General features: G+C 39.6%; 5 protein-coding genes across 5 annotated transcripts; 3 read left to right on the forward strand and 2 right to left on the reverse strand.

Moving 5' to 3' along the window:
- Nucleotides 1-2478: 2478 nt before the first annotated feature.
- On the forward strand, nucleotides 2479-5507 carry LOC133724308 (annexin Gh1-like). The gene is made up of 5 exons (XM_062150998.1): nucleotides 2479-2639; nucleotides 3841-3986; nucleotides 4137-4355; nucleotides 4592-4804; nucleotides 5002-5507. The coding sequence occupies exons 1-5, from the start codon at nucleotides 2564-2566 to the stop codon at nucleotides 5296-5298; spliced, it is 951 nt and encodes a 316-aa protein (XP_062006982.1). The 5' UTR covers nucleotides 2479-2563; the 3' UTR covers nucleotides 5299-5507.
- Nucleotides 5508-6989: 1482 nt separating this feature from the next.
- Nucleotides 6990-9923, forward strand: LOC133724309 (annexin Gh1-like). The gene is made up of 5 exons (XM_062150999.1): nucleotides 6990-7139; nucleotides 8340-8485; nucleotides 8593-8811; nucleotides 9081-9293; nucleotides 9425-9923. Exons 1-5 carry the CDS (start codon nucleotides 7064-7066, stop codon nucleotides 9719-9721), a joined length of 951 nt encoding a protein of 316 aa, XP_062006983.1. The 5' UTR covers nucleotides 6990-7063; the 3' UTR covers nucleotides 9722-9923.
- A 457-nt stretch (nucleotides 9924-10380) lies between these two features.
- On the reverse strand, nucleotides 10381-12396 carry LOC133724598 (uncharacterized). Its single transcript, XM_062151376.1, has 4 exons — nucleotides 12211-12396; nucleotides 12031-12104; nucleotides 11514-11928; nucleotides 10381-10973 (listed from the first exon to the last, which is right to left on the reverse strand). Exons 1-4 carry the CDS (start codon nucleotides 12322-12324, stop codon nucleotides 10701-10703), a joined length of 876 nt encoding a protein of 291 aa, XP_062007360.1. The 5' UTR covers nucleotides 12325-12396; the 3' UTR covers nucleotides 10381-10700.
- Nucleotides 12397-13388: 992 nt separating this feature from the next.
- LOC133724311 (pentatricopeptide repeat-containing protein At5g38730) lies at nucleotides 13389-15929 on the forward strand. The gene has a single exon (XM_062151001.1). It carries the CDS (start codon nucleotides 13464-13466, stop codon nucleotides 15231-15233), a length of 1770 nt encoding a protein of 589 aa, XP_062006985.1. The 5' UTR covers nucleotides 13389-13463; the 3' UTR covers nucleotides 15234-15929.
- Nucleotides 15930-16249: 320 nt separating this feature from the next.
- Nucleotides 16250-16846, reverse strand: LOC133724770 (uncharacterized). The gene has a single exon (XM_062151622.1). It carries the CDS (start codon nucleotides 16844-16846, stop codon nucleotides 16250-16252), a length of 597 nt encoding a protein of 198 aa, XP_062007606.1.
- Nucleotides 16847-20997: the final 4151 nt, after the last annotated feature.

Consider the following 20997-nt stretch of genomic DNA (forward strand, 5'->3'; position numbering starts at 1 on the left):
CTTGCATCCAAACTTCGACCGATCATGGGAGTGCTAGCAGGATGCGCTTTGTCCATGTTATATCGCCTGACTTTTGGACATACGCAGACTGGTGGATTAGTATTCCACAAACTCGGTGTTCTAGTTCAAGGCCTAGACAGAATCGAGTTTTCCCAAGATCCTTCATCTCAGATTCGGATTTCAAGTAGCTCGCGGTTTCTCTTATTTCATCAAGAGTACCTATTATGTTCATATCATCGACATATACAGCTACAATTGCAAATCCGGAACTTGTTTTCTTTATGAATATGCAGGGGCATACTTCATCGTTCTTATATCCCTTCCCAATCAAGTAGTCACTTAGACGGGTATACCACATCCGCCCGAATTGTTTCAATCCGTAAAGTGAGCGTTTCAACCTAATTGCAAACGCACTCCGTGGTTTAGAGTCACTTGACTTGGGTAATGTAAGGCCATCAGGCACTTTTCATATATATCTCTGAATCTAGATCCCCATAGAGATATGCAGTAACCACATCCATGAGCTGCATTTCCAGTCCTTCGGAAATTACTAAGCTAACTAAGTAGCGGAACGTTATATCGTCCATTACGGGAGAGTATGTCTCCTCGTAGTCAATTCCAGGGCGTTGTGAAAAACCTTGTGCCACAAGGCGAGCCTTGTACCTCAGGACTTCATTCTTCTCATTACGCTTTCTGACAAAGACCCATTTATGTCCTACAGGCTTTACACTTGGTGGGGTTAGCACTACCAAACCAAATGCCTGTCTCTTTGTCAGAGAATCCAATTCTGCCTGGATTATTTCTTTCCATTTAGGCCAATCTGCTTTTTGTTGACATTTTGCAACAGAGCGTGGTTCGATATCATCGTGCTCTATGATTCCTTGAGCAACAGTATATATCATCAATGTGTATGGAATATCTTTCTATCAACTCATACGCACTCTCATAATCCTCTGAGATTTCTTTGTTCTTTGGAATCATTTTTAACATCGGAGCGTCCTCCAGTATTGATTCATGGACATAACTATAATCAGAGACAATCTCATGAGAGGGATTCTATACATTGATGATTGGTTTGTGCCTTACTCACCCTCTTCTTCCTTGGGTGAGTGACAATCGAACCAAGTGGCCTCCCTCTCTTCCTTGGGGAGCCACGGCCTCAACCACACCTCCACTAAGTGCGGTTGCAGTGCCTCTATCTGCGGCACCGTGCCCCTTGTTGGGGACTCTTAACCTTGCAGGCACATTTGCAGCTGGTATATGTGATCTCGTCACTTTTGCGATATCAGTAAACGCATCAGACATCGAATCTGCTACGTTCTGAAGATCGATTATTCTTTTCACTTCACTTTCACTTTGTAAAGTGCGGGGATCAAAATGAGATAGAGTGGGGACAAACCACGACAATTCCTGTCGTTCTCTTGGAAAATCCTTTTTCCTATCTCCCCCTAACGACGGGAAGACTGTCTCATCAAAATGACAATCCGCAAATCTAGCGGTAAAGAGATCGTTTGTCAAGGGTTTCCAAATAGCGGATAATTGTTGGGGATTTGTATCCAACATAAATACTTAATCGTCTCTGAGGACCAATTTTGGTGCGTTGTGGGGGCGCAATAGGCACATATACTGCGTAACCAAATATGCGCAAGTATGAAATGTCAGGCTCATATCCAGTTACCAACTGGTACGCAGAAAATGGTTGGCTAGCAGTGGGTCTGAAACGAGTAAGTAAAGCTGCGTGCAATATTGCATAACCCCAGGCAGATATAGGCAGGTTGGTGCGCATAACCAATGCCCTAGCCACCATCTGTAGCCTTTTGATGGTGGCTTCTGCGAGACCGTTTGGTGTATGCACATGGGGTACAGGATGCTCTACATCGATCCCAATAGGCATGCAATATTCATCAAATGCTTTTGATATAAACTCTTCCGCGTTATCAAGCCTTATAGACTTGATAGGGTGATCAGGGTGGTAAGCCCTTAAACGTATAATCTGTGCTAGGAGTTTTGCAGCATTTCTTGTGGACAATACTTTCGATTTTGATGGAAATTTCAATACTTTTGATTTATGAAAATTTTGAGCTTTTGTTGAATTTCTATAAATATCGGTCAATAATATTAGTACTTACATACTAATTTTAAAGGTATTTTTCAATCTAATCACATATCGGTAAGATCAAACTACAAAAATTTCAACAAAAAGTTTGCTCAATCTTTTCTTTAATTGATTTAACCAAAAGTTTTACCGGGGGAGCCTAAAAGGCGCCATAGATTCAGCAACAGTGTGCTGTGCTCAAATCCATCGAAGCCGCGTCCCACCGACCAATGTGTATATGCCGCGTCCAAGCTTTCCACGTGGCTCATCATCAGATATGTACGTACATTATCTGCTATTATCTTAGTTCGCCTGTCAACACCAACCTTCATCATTGTCCCCCCCTTTTTACGGCGGTAATAAAATATCTTCCTATTTCATTCCTATAAAACCCAAACCTCCAGAGTCTCTCTCTGCATCATCAGTCTCTCTTCTTATTACAAACACATAGGTACACTAGGAAAAAACATGGCGACTCTTCAAGTACCAGCATGCGTTCCTTCTCCTGCTGAGGACTCTGAGCAGCTCAAGAAGGCTTTTGAAGGTCTTTTACTTAACACACATAATCTCTTAGTCTCGCACTATAAGCAATCATTCTGTGTAGTCTGATCTTGTTCTTCATTTTGTCTATTAGATTTATTTGGTCATGTCTCTGTTATGATCATCTGAAACTTTGATCCATCTACTTACATATGGTTTTTATCTTTATGTGAGTTCTGAGTCCTGAGTATAACTTGGATGTAATCTTTACAAAGCTTAGAATGTCAATGATAATATGATCATGATCATGAAGGATTTTTTTTTTGTTCTTAATGTTCTTGGCTTCATTTTTGGTCGATCAAAGTTTAGATCTGGATGTTTTTATCAGTTATCTGGTGGAGATAGTTTGAGGTTCACTGTTGACTGACAAGTAGTTGATGTTTGGCATGTTTACACATATAATCTGATATGGATGATCTTGATCATCTAAAGATCGATCTGCTACTAAAAAATCTTTACTTGTGAGTTGTTGTGATTATGTGTTTTCTGGGTTTTAAGTATAATGGGGTTGCCACCTCTGTAAAATTCAGGATACTTATATGATCGTAAAGATCACGTCGGACTTCGATCTTTCTCTTAAGAGTTTTATTTCAATTTTGTTGTTCTCGTTTTTATTGGATCAAATGTATTAGATCCAGATCTGCCTAGCAGATATCTTGTGGAGTCATCAGTAAGGTTCACTATTGACTGAAAACCTTTTTAGGAAATATCTAAACAATAACCTTCTTTTTACTCCCACTAATTATGGCAAAAGCAAGGCCTTAGTGCTAAACCACTCTACTCTGTATCTGACTTTTTCTGATTCATCCGCTCTGATATCTATATCGGTTCCTCTTGTACATTATTCATAAGTTGACCTCCTTCCTCGAATATTTCACTGGATCCTATTTTCTTAAATGGCATATACAGCTAAATCTTTATGTTTCTTCTAATTACTGTAGCTGAGGTGATTAAACCACTTTAAGCAGGAAAGTCATAAACTATATATTGAGACTATTATGGTCACATGTTTTCTCAATCAAGATAATAACTTTCACCGTATAAACATATTAGTGGTTGGATCACTCCTCAAGTCTCAAAGAGTTTCGATTTTTCTAATTTCAGTAGCAGAGCAGTTGACATTTTTAAGATCTTTGCATAGTATATTGCTGTCTCCTATTTTTAAATGGAACATTTTTGAGCTAACCTTGGTAATTTGTACGCAGGATGGGGCACAAATGAGGGCTTGATCATTTCCATATTGGCTCATAGGAATGCTGATCAGAGAAGACTAATTCAGCAGACTTATGCTAAAACTTATGGGGAGGATCTTCTCAAGGCACTGGACAAAGAACTCACAAGTGATTTTGAGGTCCAATTTCGATTACTCTTTCATTTATAGATGCATACTATTTTGTAACTAATTATAAAGCAGCACTTTCAAGTTTCAAGAGCTTGTGAATGGTGTGTGTCATTTTAAAAGGATATTGCTTGATTTTTTTTGTATTTTGTTTGATACCAGCGCGCTTTGCTGCTATGGACGCTGCATCCTTCTGAGCGTGATGCAGTTTTGGCTAATGAGGCTACAAAGAGGTTCACTTCAAGCAATTGGGTTCTCATGGAAATAGCTTGTTCCAGATCTTCACATGAACTACACCTGGTAAAGCAGGCTTACCATGCTAAGTTCAAGAAATCCCTTGAAGAGGATGTTGCATTTCATACGTCTGGAGACTTCCGCAAGGTACAATTTGAACCTTCAAAATGATTAGTCATTTGATTGTGCTCTGAATTGTCTAGTTGGTATATTGAAATGTATCTTTTTTGTTATCCGTTATATAAAACATGTTCACCTACATTGTCATCCTTTTTTCAACATATTCTGCACCTAAGTCCCAGACACTAACCTTCCATTTCCTTGGCTGTAAATGCATTGCTTTATCAGTTGATCAATTTGTAGTACTTTTGACTCTGTCACAGCTTTTGGTACCTCTTGTGAGTGCTTTCCGATATGAAGGAGATGAAGTGAATGTTACAGTGGCAAAAAGAGAAGCTAAGATACTTCATGAGAAAATTAAGGACAAACACTACAATGATGAGGAGCTCATCAGGATCATCAGTACCAGAAGTAAGGCACAGCTGAACGCTACTTTCAATCAGTACAACAATGAGTTTGGAAATGCCATTACCAAGGTATAACCATCTCTGAGATCATTCAGATAATGTGAAATGCCAGAGAATGTGAAGTTTGAAAGTTTTAAGATTGATGTACTCACTATTCATTTAACCATGTAAACCAAATCCTCAACTGGATTGCTAAATGAGCGAAAAGGTGTTTTTGATAATATCTTGCTTCTATCGAAACTGATAGTGTGGCATCTAATATGCAGGATTTGAAGGCTGATAAGGATGATGAATTCCTCAAATTACTGAGAGCAACTGCCAAACTCTTGACCTTCCCTGAGAAGTACTTTGAGAAGCTTCTGCGTCTGTGTATCAACAAGCTCGGGACAGATGAAGGTGCGCTTACTAGAGTTATTACCACCAGGGCAGAGGTTGACCTGCATCGCATTAAGGAAGAATACCAGCGCAGAAACAGTGTTACTCTGGGCCATGCAATTCAAAAAGACACTAGAGGAGACTATGAGAAGCTGCTTCTGGAACTTATTGGACATGCAGATGCCTGAGGTTTGCTACTAATCCCACAATAAAGATGAACACAGTTTAAGTTATTTGCCATTGACTCTTCTTTGCTTGAATGCATTTTTTTTATGGTTGTGTGTACCTTGTTCTATTTACCTTGCTGGTCTGGCAACAGTACAATTATGGATTGAGTTGGTGTTGTTTATGGATTGAGTTCCTGCATATTGGAGTTACTTTGAGTTCTATATGCTAATTTTTTGTCACCCTTCCCTCTTTTTCTTTCTGAAAAAAAAAAAAAAAAAGATGGTAAACTTTACTACTATTTACATAGTGGGACAATCTCGGAATATATCTTAAATCGAATTCGTTGCCCATTTGAGAGCCTCATAGCTCCAAAGGCCCAAGTTTCAGCTTCACGAGCTGCATTAGCTACTCGAAAGCAATTTCAAACCAGGAACCAAGAACTATCACAGATGAAAGAAACATCTTCTCATATGAGATCCAAGTCATCACTTTATTGATGAATGAAGTTTGAATATTGTGCCCTTTCATCCCTAACAATATATACTTGGATCCTTACCAAAAGAGTATTTTTTTCTATTTTCATCCTAATTCGCCATTTCAATCCAATTTACTTATCTCTATGTTTTAGGATTTATAATTTCGATAGAAATTTCTATACTTTAGATTTATGAAAATTTCGAGTGTTTATTGAATCTATATAAATATCAATCAATACATAATAATATTAATACGTTTTTTTAGGGGAATAGGAGAATTCCATTGATAATAAATATCAATCCAAACGATCGTACTAGATCAGGCTAGAGTAACCATATCACCAAAATACTTCCATCATAGTGTTGAAGCCACAAACCTGCAAGACCAGAAACCACCTTAACAACTGGTACTCAATACAAATTTGAGAATGCGCACTTATACAAAAGGCTAACTAACAAAAAAGAAATACGAACCAAAACAGAATATTAACCAAAAAAGGTAATAACCTAAGCTAAAAAGAAAAAATAAAAACAAACCAAAATCAGACTCATCCTCCCAAATACTTCAATGTAGTCGCCTAAGAACAAAATATTGTACGCCAGCACAAAGCAAAAGGGAAGGCCATCAGAAGCCCAGTTAAGGTAAGAAATTACCACTCCCCCAAAAGGCAATGGCCCAACCCACCAGACTACATCACTGCAGCCTAGATAGGCTAAGGCCCAAAGGCTTAACCCAACTCTCAGCCACCGAGGTTCAGCCGAAGCAGATTCTCCAGAGGAGCAGCCCGCCACAGCGTTTCGGCGACCACCATCGACCCTCAGCCATATTATAAATACTAGTTTCGAAGATATTTTTCATTTAGGCCTAATAAGATCAAATTACAAAAATTTCAACAAAAATTCAATAATTTTGAATAAATTTAAACAGCGAGCATCTTTTCTTTAATTGATTTAACCAAAATAAAATCGAAAAAAAAAAAGTATATACATGTATCAGCGTAAGTGTGCGGCCCATGCTCAAATCCAGAGAAGCCGCGTCCAAGATTTCAAACGTGCGCTCCAGGGTCCCACCAGTCAATGAGTATATGCCGCATCCAAGCTTTCTACGTGGCTCATCGTCAGATTTCTTCTATTGTATTAGTCCGCCTGTCAACACCAACCCCCATTATTATCCCCCCCCCTCCTTTTTTTACGGGCGCGGTAATAATTTAATTATTTTCTTACTTCATTCTTATAAAAGCCAAACCTCCACAGTCTCTCTTCGCATCATCCGTCTCTCTTCAAACGCATATACTTACACTAAGAAAAAATGGCGACTCTGAAAGTACCAGCATGCGTTCCTTCTCCTGCCGAGGACTCTGAGCAGCTCAGGAAGGCTTTTGAAGGTCTTTTACTTAACACTCGTAATCTATAAGACTCGCATTAATGCAATCATTCTGTGTAATCTGATCTTGTTCTGCTTTTAGTCTATTTGATTGGTTTCGTTATGTGTCTGTTATGATCTGATATACTTGACCGATCATCTGAACTTTGATTCATCTACCTACATATTGTTTTTGGCTTCATGTGATTTCTGGGTTCTATGTATCATTGGGATGCAATCTTTTATAAAACTTAAAATGTCAATGATAATATGAAGGGTTTTTCTTTTTAATGTTCTTGGCTTGGCATCATTTTGGTGGATCAAAGTTTAGATCTGGATTTTTTTTTTTTTTTTATATGTTATCTTGTGGAGCCAGTTCGAGGTTCACTGTTGACTGACAAGTAGTTGATGTTTGACATGTTTTCGTATAATCTGATCTTGATCATCTAAAGCTTGATCTGCTTCCATAGCATCTTGTGAGTTGTGATTATGTGTTTCTGGGTTTTAAGTATAATGCATTGTAAAATTCAGTACGCTCATATGATCAATGATCACGATGGATATGTCGAGCTCTCTTTGATTTTTCTTTCAATTTCATTGTTATCGTTTTTGATGGATAACAGCGCTAGATCTAGATCTTTTTAACAATTATCCTGTGGAGTGATCAGTGATGTTCAATATTGACTGAAACCTTTTCTAGCATACATTTAAACAACAACCTTCTTTTTACTCCACTAATTATGGCAAAAGCAAGGCCTTAGTGCTAAACCACTATACTCTCTATATGACTTTTTCCTATTCATCCGCTCCAAACTATATCAGTTCCCTTGCACGTTATTCACATGTTGACTCCTTACTTGAATTTCATTGGATCCTATATTCTTAAATTGGCATATACAGCTAAATTTTTATGATTTGTCTGATTACACTATTACAGTAGCTGAGGTGATTTAACCAATTTAAGCAGGAAAGTCATAAACTATCGAGACAATTATGGACACATGTATTCTCAATCAAGATAATATTTATATCCATAGTAGTGGTTGAATCACTCCTTAAGTCTCAAAGAGTTCAGTTTTTCTAATTGCTTTAGCAGAGGAGGTGACATATAAAAGGATCTTCATGCTTCTATTGTTATTGTTATTAAGATCCTTTCACAGAATTACCGTCTCCTATTCTTAATTGGAACATTGCTGAGCTTACTTTGGTAATTTGTACGCAGGATGGGGAACAAATGAGGCATTGATCATTTCCATATTGGCTCACAGGAATGCTGATCAGAGAAGACTAATTCAGCAGACTTATGCTGAAACCTACGGGGAGGATCTTCTCAAGTCACTGGACAAAGAACTCTCAAGTGATTTTGAGGTTAGATTTTGATTACTCTTTTCATTTCTATAGAGGTGAAGCAGCCTTTTTAAGTTTCAAGTGCACTGATTTATATGCTTGATTCTTCTTATTTTGTTACATACCAGCGAGCTGTGCTGCTGTGGACACTGCATCCTTCTGAGCGTGATGCAGTTTTGGCTAATGAGGCTACGAAGAGGTTCACTTCAAGCAATTGGGTTCTCATGGAAATAGCCTGTTCTAGGTCTTCACATGAACTACACCTGGTAAAGCAGGCTTACCATGCTAAGTTCAAGAAATCCCTTGAAGAGGATGTTGCATTTCATACATCCGGAGACTTCCGCAAGGTACAACCTTGAACCTCCAAAATGATTAGTCATTTGATTGTGCTCTGAAGTGTCTAGTTGGTATATTGAAATATATCTAATTGTCCATTTTATGCAAACATGTTCACGTACATTGGTATCCTTTTTTCAAGATATTATGCACCTTAAACTTAGACACTCACCTTCTGCCTAGATTTTCCATCTTCTTTTGTTCCTTTGCCTTGGTTGCAGTTTATGCATTCCTTTACCAGTTAATCAATTTGTCTTACTTAATTTTGACTCCGTTACAGCTTTTGGTGCCTCTTGTGAGTGCTTTCCGATATGAAGGAGATGAAGTGAACATTACAGTAGCAAAAAGAGAGGCTAAGATACTTCATGAGAAAATCAAGGACAAACACTACAATGATGAGGAGCTCATCAGGATCTTCACTACCAGGAGTAAGGCACAGCTGAACGCTACTTTCAATCAGTACAACAATGAGTTTGGAAATGCCATTACAAAGGTAATAAACATCTCCCTCAGATACATAATGTCATGCAGATAATTTGAATGCCAGGATATATACTCGCTATTCATTTGATTTGATGACATCTTGCTGCTATTGAAACTGATAGTGTGGCATCTAACATGCAGGATTTGAAGGCTGATGCAGATGATGAATTCCTCAAGTTACTGAGAGCAACTGCCAAACTCTTGACCTTCCCTGAGAAGTACTTTGAGAAGCTTCTGCGTCTGTGTATCAACAAGCTCGGGACAGATGAAGGTGCGCTTACTAGAGTTATTACCACAAGGGCTGAGGTTGACCTCCATCGCATTAAAGAAGAATACCAGCGCCGGAACAGTGTTCCTTTGGACCACGCAATTGAGAAGGACACTTCTGGTGACTATGAGAAGTTTCTTCTGGCACTGCTTGGACATGGAGATTGCTGAGCATTGCTCCTATTCCCAGAATAATTATGAAGACAGCGTTGTTATTTGCCATGGCTCGTCTTTGCTTGAATTCATCGTTTTTATGATTGTGCGGACCCTATTCTATTTATCTTGCTAGTCTGGCAACAGTAAGATTGTGGATCTGAGTTGGTGTTGTTTATGGATTGAGTTCCTGCTATTTATGGAGTTACTTCGAAGTCTATATGTTAATTTTCGATAACGAACACTTGGGGTAAGCTTACAAAATCTCTGAATCTCTTAAATCAAACTCGTTGCCCATTTGAGAGCAACCAACATAGTTCCATGGATCCAACTTTCTGCTTGAGCAGCTGCATTAACGTGCAAAGCAAAACCACATTTGTAAAAACACTAGCCCCTCAATAATCAATTTCAAACCAGGCAATTGCAGATTCCCCAAAGAAGCCAAGCAGCATCAATGGTGAAGAAAACATCATGAAAAGTTGGATACTAATACTATTACTACTACTACTCACCCATAGAACCCTATATTCCTCCAATTGAGTCCCTGAATAAACTGATAAACCCATTTTTCGCAAACTCTGCAAAGTGCTGGATTCATTTTCATTTTATGTCACATGCAGAATCTGATACTCTGTTCAAACTATGGCTTATTGACCTTGTTCAAACCATACCAAAAATAAAGATCTGAACCATTAATTGCTGGCATAAATTATAAATCTAATTTATAAAGAAATTGGTCCATGAACAAGTAATTAGTAAACACATAGTTGAAACTGATACAAAGAAACTTGTAATAACCCAATTAGCCAAACCTCATGCTTTTCTGACTACAAGTTTCGCACTACTGATCTATAAATATATCACTACTACCGCTTCAAAACTCACGATGCTGATCATCACAAGGGCATGCAGGGGTTTTACATGTCAAAACAGAGTTCACACTGAGATACACTTTATTTGAAATAAAGGAAAGTAACAAGTTAGAAATTATGACGACTTAAACCAATGATATGCTGCTCTCGCCACCAGGGGGCTTGCGAACACCACCTAGATAGTCTCTTGATGCCGCCTTCCCATCAGCAAAGATGTTGCTGCCACTCATTTCTCTCAGCTTAGCCGTGCTTAGTGGCTTTTCAGCAGATCCCGGAGAAACATCTCCCTTAAATATGTCATTGCCTGTCAGCTCTGCAAACTTCTGGTTATGAATTTTCTTGGAAGTCTTGACAACAGGGTCCTCAGTGAACAAGATTTTACTCTGACCTCCAGCCGGCTGTGTCAATGAAAAAGAAAAAACGTTTAATGTCAAGTTATAGAAAAAAAATGCTCTCTTTCCAGATAGTTTAGCATTGTTCGTGTCAGTAATATTAATCTGGATCACAGGAAATTAAATGCTGTCTAATATAGTATCATGCTATGCTACTTGACATTAATCTGAAGCAGTGGAATGCCAATTGATCTGTCTGATCAAGATTCAATCTCACAACATGACATCACGAGCTCAGAGTATCACAACATCAAACTCGAGATTGTTTGACAAAAGAAAACTAACCAGCTCAAAAGATAAAGTTTCCATTAAAACCAGGTGTCAAGATTGGGTTTCCCCTTCGGCATAAGTGCATGATTACTAAACTAAGGACATATAAGCATGTACATTGTTCCTTTCAAAAAAAAAAAAAAAAGCATGTACATTGTTGTTTTGAGATATATATGAATTAAATTGCGCACATATTAATTAGCTAAGTTAAAACCATAAACAATTTATATTCCCAAATTGACCACATTATCACAAAGAAACCATAAAGTCACTCACATTGGAAACTTTGACAGAGGTGCGAAGATTTCTGGGCGCCGGCTCCCCGGAATCTTTACTCTGCTTATACTCGTGGGTGTGAACAGCATTAACCGATCGGGGAACAATCTCCGGGGGAGGGCCAAAGATGTCATTTCCACTAAGCTCCTTGGTCTTAGCATTTGAAATCCCCTTCTGAGTCTTGGAATCCAATTCCGACTGCAAAGTCCCACTCAGCTCCTTCTGCTTCGCCACCTCCGGAACACTCGTCGGCTTCTTCGGGCTCACGTGCTCGTCAACGCTGAACGAGATTTGACTGATCCCTTTCACCGCCTGCTGGTAAACCCGACCCGGCTCCGGCTCCGCATTGCCTTCTCCAGCCGCGAATATCCCGCTTCCGGAAATCTCCTTCATTTTGTACCCGGAGCAAGGCTTCCTGTGGGAACAAAAATGTACGGATCTGAGAAGGATAAAATCGGAAAAACAAAAAATGGTTACCGACCGGATCTGAGTTGCTAAAAACAGAACCGGATCTTACTTGTTGTTCAGGCTCTGAGCTTCTTCCTCGGTGATCTGACCGCCGTGGAGCACCTTGCTGATCCCATCCGACGGCTGCAAAATGCAAATCCCTCAGCTCAGTCAGCTACTCTCATCAACTCAATCAATCAAGTTAGTTAGTTTGAGTGGAGTGTGAGGGGGTAAAGTAGTAAAATTCAACCTGGTGAGAGCGGTGAGCGGAGGAGGTGGTGGCGGGAGAGTCGGAGCGGGGGATCTCTTGCCACGTCAGCATGTCGGCGGTGTCGCGGCGAGGCTTTCGCACTGGTGTGGCCATTGTTGCTAGTAGTATCTAATCTCTCTCTGTTAGTTATGTGTTTTGGGTTTTTGAGAGAGAGAGATATGGTTTTGTTTGGTTTTTGAAATTTGAATAAATAAATAGTGAAAAGTACCAAATAACCATGACACGCTGTCATTTTCGAAACAAAAGAGAAGTGAAAGAAGATCGGTGAGGGAACATGCAACCCACAAGTTTTAAATACGGACACGTGTCGTTGTGTGCCCGATATTATACCACAACGGAGATGATCGAATCTCTGATCAGTAGCATAATTCTAATTTCGTTTTACAATCCTTCCTCACCACTGTGACTAACTCAAAGGGCATGGAATTAGTGAGAGTGAGAGTATCAATCTCCAGATAATGTTCTTGTCCACAACTTTTTGTATAATATAGTGACAGTGTAAGGGTGAGTTTAGTCAGATCTCTACATTTTGTCTTTGGACCTCCCCCTCCATATTTTTTTCATTAAACTATCAATTTTACCCCTCTTATAAATAGGAGTTTCATTATTTGATAGTTTCTAGATATGATCGTGAAAATATTAAATGTCAAAATTGTCCAATTATCCAATTTTTTGCGTAATTAAATAGTTTTTTTATTTGTCTATTTTTCACAATCACATGTTATATAGTTGATTACTTTAGTTGCATGCATATTCAAAGTGTTAGTTATTTATTGTTATCATTTCAAGTGGTGAAACAAGCTTCGAGCCATAACTGAAGAAATATGAGCCTATCTAGTAGCTTGAACTAATGGTAAGAAAAAAATAATTAATAGAGTACAAATCGACATACTAATGATATGCTAAATATGGAAAATGATATCTGAATTACTTAGCTAATTAAACTAATATCTATCTTTGCTTTAGTTAAACAACTTTGAGTAGAGAAGCATCGCAGTTTGGATTGGATCGGGTTCTGAATAGGGTATAGGCCTTAGCTTTTGGGCCTTGAATTTGAGAACCCTCTAGGTTTCAGTTTCTGGGCCTTGTGGCTTTTTGAAAATTTATTCCAAACCCTCTTTAATTTGTGATTGAATTGCCAATCTGCACTTCTTGGGTGAATTGGATGGAGGGGAGACTGGGAGTTCTCTGGAGATGAATGTAAGCACATAGATCTTTTCAAAAATCCTCACATGGCTGCTTCAGTTCCACTGAGTGGTGAGACCCAACTCATTCAGAGTCTGTTTGCAATTGTAGTAAAGGGTCATTGGAACCACCTCTTGAAACCCAAGCTTGGGTCTTGTCTCACCTCTTCCACCATTCACCAGGTACTCCTGCAACTCTCACTCTATGGCTACAGCCCTTCACTTTCCTTGTCTTTCTTCAAATGGGTGGAGTCGGTACCCAATTACAAGCACTCCTTGCAGTGCTCTTGGACCATGGTTCACATTCTCACTAAGCACAGACACTTCAAAACTGCACACCAATTACTTGAGAAGATTGCCTTTAGGGATTTCTTGTCATCCCCAACTGTTTTGAATGCTTTGATTCCGACCCAAGATGACCCGGATGTGAATTCCCATGTTTTGAGCTGGCTTGTGATAACTTATGCTAATTCTAAGATGACCCAGGATGCGATTCAGGTTTTGGAGCATATGAGGGTACATGGGTTTAAGCCCCATTTGCATGCTTGTACTGTGTTGTTGAATTGTTTGGTTAAAGATGGGTTGATTAGTATGGTTTGGAAAGTTTATAAGAAGATGATTCGGACCGGGGTTGTTCCGAATATTCATACATACAATGTGTTGATTCATGCTTGTTGCAAGTCTGGGGATATAGAAAAGGCGGAAGGATTGGTGAGTGAGATGGAGTTGAGGTGTGTGTTTCCTGATCTTTTCACCTATAATACTTTGATATCATTGTATTCCAAAAGAGGTATGCACTATGAAGCTTTGTCTGTTCAAAATAGAATGGAAATGACAGGAGTTAGTCCTGACATGGTGACATACAATTCTCTTATGTATGGATTTTGTAGAGAAGGAAGGATGACAGAAGCTGTAAAACTTTTCCGCGATATCAAAGGTTGTGTTCCTAATCATATAACTTACACTACATTGATTGATGGGTATTGTAGAGTGAATGACCTGGAAGAAGCTTTAAGATTGTGTGAGGTTATGAAGTCTAAGGGGTTGTATCCTGGAGTTGTTACTTATAATTCTATTCTTCGCAAGTTGTGTCAAGAAGGCAGGATGAGGGATGCGAATAAGCTTTTGAATGAGATGAGTGAAAAGAATGTTGAGCCTGACAATGTCACATGTAACACCCTGATTAATGCTTATTGCAAAATCAGAGATATGATGTCTGCAGTGAAAGTGAAGAACAGGATGTTGGCATCTGGGTTGAAGCTGGATGAATTTACATATAAAGCACTCATTCATGGATTTTGTATGGTACCGGAAATGGACGGTGCTAAAGATCTTTTATTTAGCATGCTTGATGCGGGGTTTTGCCCAAGTTATTGCACATATACATGGATTATAGATGCTTACTGCAACCAAGGCAATGAAGAAGCAGTTATAAGATTACCAGATGAGTTTGTTAGAAAAGGTATTGTTGTTGATGTCTCTCTGTACAGGGCTTTAATAAGGAGGTTATGTAAACGAGAAAGGCTAGATTGTGCTGAAAAGGTTTACAGTTTAATGCAAGAGAAGGGTATATTAGCAGACAGTGTAGTATTTACTAGTCTAGCATATGCTTACTTGAAAGCAGGAAAATCAAGTGTAGTTTCAGGGATGTTAGATGAAATGTTCAAAAGGAGGTTGATGGTAACACGCAAGATCTACAGGTCTTTCAATGCATCATATGCCAGTGAAAATGACATCTTACGTCTCTTTTGGGAGCATATGGTCGAGAGAGGCCTGATGTCAAAAACTGTTATGATTACGGAAATGCAGCAAACATAAATCAACATCGGAGATGTCACTGGGAGTCTGATAGTAGACTCAATCTTTCCATACCACAAGGGTTTGTGACACAAACTTCTTGTGAATCCACATGTCTTGAAATGTGTTAGAGACTGTTATGAACTCCAGGCGCTCAAGTTATATGGAATTGCCAAAAGGTTAAGAGACAACGGGAGTTGCTTCTGCCACTCATTTTGGTATCAAGTCTAGCTTTTTACTCCCTCTTAATGCTCTAGACTCTTGTGAAAACCAAGAAAGCTTATGGTATGGTGGAATTGTGAGCAGGTCACAATCTTGTAATGCCTGATTATCTTTTGGAATAGCCAACTTCAAGGAGGTGCTGATTTTCTTGCAGTTTATAATAGCACCCAAAACAACTACCAAGAGCACCACACAGCCATGGTGTGCTAAAGATTGGTTCGAAGTTACCCAGCAGCTATGTCTCTACTTGTTAGAGAGGTGCTTCCTACCATGAGTGTGGCAATTGCATTTTAAAGTGCATCAGCTTGAGCTTGGTCTGAACACAGAAGTATGCGAAATGGGTTTCTACAAGATTATATAACATTTAGAAGGAAATAAATGAATTGGTGATGGTTTGGAGGATGCTGAAATCTTGTTTGACCAAGCAGTTTCAGAATCCACCATCTTGTAAATGACAGGTAAATGAGTGTTTTTGTTTTGGCATATGTGAATCTCAAGAGACTAATCATATACATATTGCAGTGTTTGTTGATATATTTAACGCCTTTGATAAATCAGTACTTGATTTTTGTTTGCCTTGTATTGTTTTAGATAAAAGAGGAGACAAAATAACTAGGATATTACTTGATGGAACAATTTCATTACTTTATATTCTCAAAACCAATTTGGATTGTATCTCTCATCCTCTGGTTCATATATACAGTTACAAATAAAAATTCACCACTGTCCAAATTGTAACATTTCAGTCCTAGACGAAAAGGGGTTGGCAAAAATGTTGACATCAACTGACATGCCTCGGTGCCTTCATGCTTGAGCTAAAGAGCCTCTAGCAAAGCTGCTAGTGCAAAAATTTCGTAATCAGAACATGTGCAACCATAACCATGACCATCTTCGCAACCACACTCATCCCACTTCTTCGTCCTTCTCTGCCTCCTTTTCTCCATTCCCACTTCTGCTTGGACTCCAACTTTGATCGATACCTGTAGTTTAGGCGGTTTGACTCCTTCAAGAGCACGGCCGCTAGTACTTCTTGGAACCATCGTGACCCACTTGTCCAATTCCATGTTTGGTGACTCGAGCACTTCTTTCCATGGGACCTCTGCCCTGCCCAGTAGTTGTGATCCCCCAATTATTCCAAAAACAGGCACGGTATTCCTCCACCGGAGCTCAAAAACCACAGTTTCTCGCACAAAGCTGTCGCTTCCATTACACTCCAAGGAAATGAACTCGTTCCAGATGTGGTCAGACTTGGTGGAGATTTCTCGAGTGTTCAGCCTAATTTTTTTGCTGTCCCCTGCAGAAAGATAGTATCTAACGAACAGGTTTCCCGTGGTCTTGATGAACTCTATGTTTTTGGCTTGTATGATTCTCAGTCCACAGCTAAGAGAAGAAAGCTCTAATGGAATACCCATTTTGTGTGTGTTTGAGAGATAGAGAGAGTTGATTGATTGTGTGGTGAAGACAACTAATGTGGCTCTTATATATAGTGTCTGGGATATTGGAGGGGAAGGTGGCATTTCTTTTTGAGGAAGCTGCAATTATCCATGTTAAAAATGTGATCTGAGTATATACAATCACTAACAAAGATCTGCAATCTTGATATAATAATGTAATATGCTTCATATTGAGCATTATTAAGGAATCATGGGAGATTGAGTGGAAGATCATGATCACTTATTATATATAAGCTCCTTTAGATCGATGCTTGAAGAGCTGGATTTTCAAAAACGACCCTGCTTGAAAGTTGCAACTTGCAAGCAGCAACATTGTGAATCCAGTGCTTTTTGACAGTATATGATATATCTGAAAGTGGAATCTGTATATATGTGGACTGTGGTCTGTGCTTCCACCCAAAGATCCTTTGACTTCAGAATCTATACCATGGGGACATGTGGTCTTGTATTGTTGGAGTTGCGGCTCGATGAAAATTAAAGAAGTGGGAAAAGAAAAAAAACTTTTAAATTTAAAAAGATACACCCATATATGTGGGTGACTCACTAATAATAGACTAATCTCGAGGCCTTCTGAAATAAAATCTCACATATATAAATACTTCAGATAAAAAATAAAAAAAATAATTATCTCCTAAAACAGAGCCTGTAAAATCTAAATCTAGAACGCGCCCCACGCGCGGAGAAAAGAAAAAAAGGGAAACTCAAGCGAGCCCTCTCCCGGCCGAACGCCGCCGGCGCTCCTGCCGCTGCGTTCCGGTCCGGGAGGGGATGGTGGATCTGCCATGCGGCGTGGTCCCATGGCGGTGCTGAAGTCCTGGTTTTGGTGTGAGGGTGTTTGAGCTCGGTGGGGGCAGATCGATCGAGATCTGCTCGGGTTTATGGGTGCTATGGTGGAGGCCTGGATCAGAGATGGAGGATAGCGGCTGCATCTCGGACGGGGAAGAGCGCTCTGGATCTCTTTTTTTCCAATCGTGGGTGAGACCGGACATGGAGCAGCGGCGGAGGCTTCGGGCGTCACGGCCGGTTCTAGGTGCTTGGCGGTGGCTGGGTCTTCGATCTCGTGGCAGAGATGAGCCCATAGTGGGTCTGCGTCTTTCTGAGATCTGGGTTCTGACGTCGGCCAGGCTTTGGGACGGTTGGCTTTGGGATGCGTAGCGGCAGCGGTCCAGTGCAAGGCGACGGGACGGTGGAGCTCGCTGGCAGCTTGCTAGGTGGACGGCGGCGCTAGTTGTTTGTGGTGAGCGGTGGTTGGGCCGGACCTTTGTGTCTGGGTCATGCCACTGGTTGGGCCGGGCCTTTGTGTCAGGGCCATGCTGCTTGAGCGTTTCTTTCTATATATTTGTTGTTGTTGTCTTCAGTGTTTTAGTTACTTGCAGTGTTTCTGTTTTTGCTTTGTTGGAAATAAGCTCCAACCGTGTTCTGGTTGGAGCCAGTGGCCTGTGTGCCAGTCTTTGCACCTTGTGTGCCAGTTTTGCTCTAGGTAGGCGGCGAGTTCCTTGCACTTGCAAATGGTCGCTGCCTCCTAGTAGCAGAGTGAAACTAAGTGTCACTGGAAGTTGTTTCCAATGGTATCATGATAGAAAAGTTGTGCGTATGGTAGTTATGCTTTGCTATAATCGAGTTGCAGATCAAGTTATCTTTCCGTTGTGTCACCGCTGCGTTAAAGCAGTTAAAGCAAATAGAGTCACCAGTAGAGCGCTCTTTGTTAATTGGTGCTTTGTTGAGTACAAGCGTTTAGTAGAGACTCAGGATAGTATTTCAGGATGTTCTCTAGCTACTTATTGTAATCATGGGTTTAGGCTCAATGTCCCCCTCTTGTATTCGACAGTTTCTTTATTTAAGGCTATCAAGGCTTGAGGGCTGCCGCACCGCCATTTTTCTAAAAAAAAAAAAAAAAAAAATACTTCAGATACCTAAGTGAGGATAATCCAGAATGCCCAAATTCAGCTCAATGTCACCTTTCTATTTCTTGAAGTTTGAGCCATTTAGGAGATCAATCTGTGTAATGCTATAGGAAAGTGCATGGCTGCATATGAAGTAAAGTCAGTAAAATATTCTAGTTTATTTGAATACCATAATTGTTTTCAAGTCCCAAAAAAAAAAAATGAAAAATTCATAATTTGAACATTCATTTAAACTAAAGCCATATGAACAGAAAAATGAAACTCAATCATATTCGAGATTATGACAGTCTTTGTGGTGTGCTGATCTTTAATGATTGATATCTAAATGCTTAGTGTTCTGCATATGCACAATCAGAAACCAAATGTTTGATATAAATTTCTTTGGAAATAAATATCAATTTAATTTTAAGTCTCATGATGTTGTTCGTGCAAAATAGACAAAACAGATAGTTTCTTGTATACTAAGCCATTTTGACAGCATGAAGTATATGAAACTTGATTTGTCTAATTTACAGTGTTATCATGATCTAGTGGATCCAGAAGGAATTTCATATTTATGGCCACTTTGGCAGCGTATAATGTGTAGAAAAGTCACACAAAAGATCAAAATAACAATGAATTTATAGTATATAACAGATATATGAAATTTAATCATTCATCTTGTAATTTACAATATTCTAGAAGTACTTGTGCAGTATAGAACACTTATCTTAATGACAAACATTTATAATGTAAAAGCACAAAATTATTGAAACATTTGCATTAAGTTCAAAATTGCAGACATACATTCAAAAATATATAGATGAACTTGACTAATGAACATAAAACTGAATGCGGATTTATTATTAATCTTGATCCCAGAATTTTATTTAATTTCATAGAACATGTAAATCAATTTGAGTATAGTATGCTTTGATACCAATTGTAAGATATTTCAAGTCACAATCGTGAACAAATCACTACGGTGAAAATCCCTGGAGTAAATATTGTAGATTATCTCAAAACAAATATATGAAGGGAAAATTTTGCAAACAGTACACCAAGTAAAGACGACTAATAATTTTCATACATAAAGTTCCAAATCGAGCATTTTGGTAGATGGACTCTCGAGCCTGACGCACTCTGTAGACACAATGTCAATGACGCCGTTACTCTAATGTCATTATTCATTTATCAAAGGGTAATTTAGTACTCTCACACTCTGGCCCATTTTTTTGGTTAAAAAAAAAGAAAAAGGTATCTCCTCTGACTCTCTCTCCCCAAACCCAGAAACCTCGACCTCGGCGACCACCGCATCTCCTCCACCTTCCAAACCCATAACCACCAAACTCAACCCCACTTCTAATTCCACCAAAATCCTAATTCTAATCCTAGCCCCATCCCCACCACCGATCACCACAACAATTCCTACGCCCATCTCTAGATACCTGTCTTGGTACATAACCCTGACGTCGCGGGTGTAAAACCACCTGCCTCGCATAACAATTTCTCCAACATCCGACCCGTTTTGCTTCACGCTTAAACCCAAATCCGGATCCACTACATCCACCTCCGTCAGCCCAACCGTCCTCACTCCTTGCCTTGCCTTCAACCTCGCCTTCTCCGTCACCGGAAACTTATTCCACTCCGACTTCCAGGACATGGTCGTGTTGTACGCCGAGTTTTACGTCACGTTTGACCAACATATTCTCTCCTCTTCTTCTCTGAGCAAAGCTTTGGTGCTCTCTTCTCGCACTCTCATCACAACCTCTTAGGATTTTCTAGCAAATTGAGACATAGAGAGAGAAAGAATCGCAGAGATGAAGGTGAAGAGAGAGAAATTGGGCTTGAGAAGATGGGTGTCCATAGCAAGAGAGAGGGTTTGGGGATGGGAGAGAGTTTGGGTTTGTCTCTCTTCCGGGAGAGGTTTCCATTGATGAGGGTATGAAATTACAGAGAGAAATGAGTGAGGAGAAAATAAGAGGAAGAAGAAGGAGAAGAGAGAGCGATTGATAAGATGAGAGACCTTGTTATTACCTTGTGCTGCTTTGGTTTGGTAAGAAATATTATTGAACACCGGGATTGGGGTTAGATGGTTTCGACGGAGAAGCTTGAGGATTGAAGGGTGTGGATTGATGGTAATGGTTGGAATTGCAGATCGAGGTGATCGGGATTGGGAGGGGAGAAGAGAGATGAGTGCTCATAGTGAGAAAGAAAAATCCGAGT

Source organism: Rosa rugosa, chromosome 1 (assembly GCF_958449725.1).
Source record: "Rosa rugosa chromosome 1, drRosRugo1.1, whole genome shotgun sequence".
Classification (NCBI taxonomy): Eukaryota; Viridiplantae; Streptophyta; class Magnoliopsida; order Rosales; family Rosaceae; genus Rosa; species Rosa rugosa.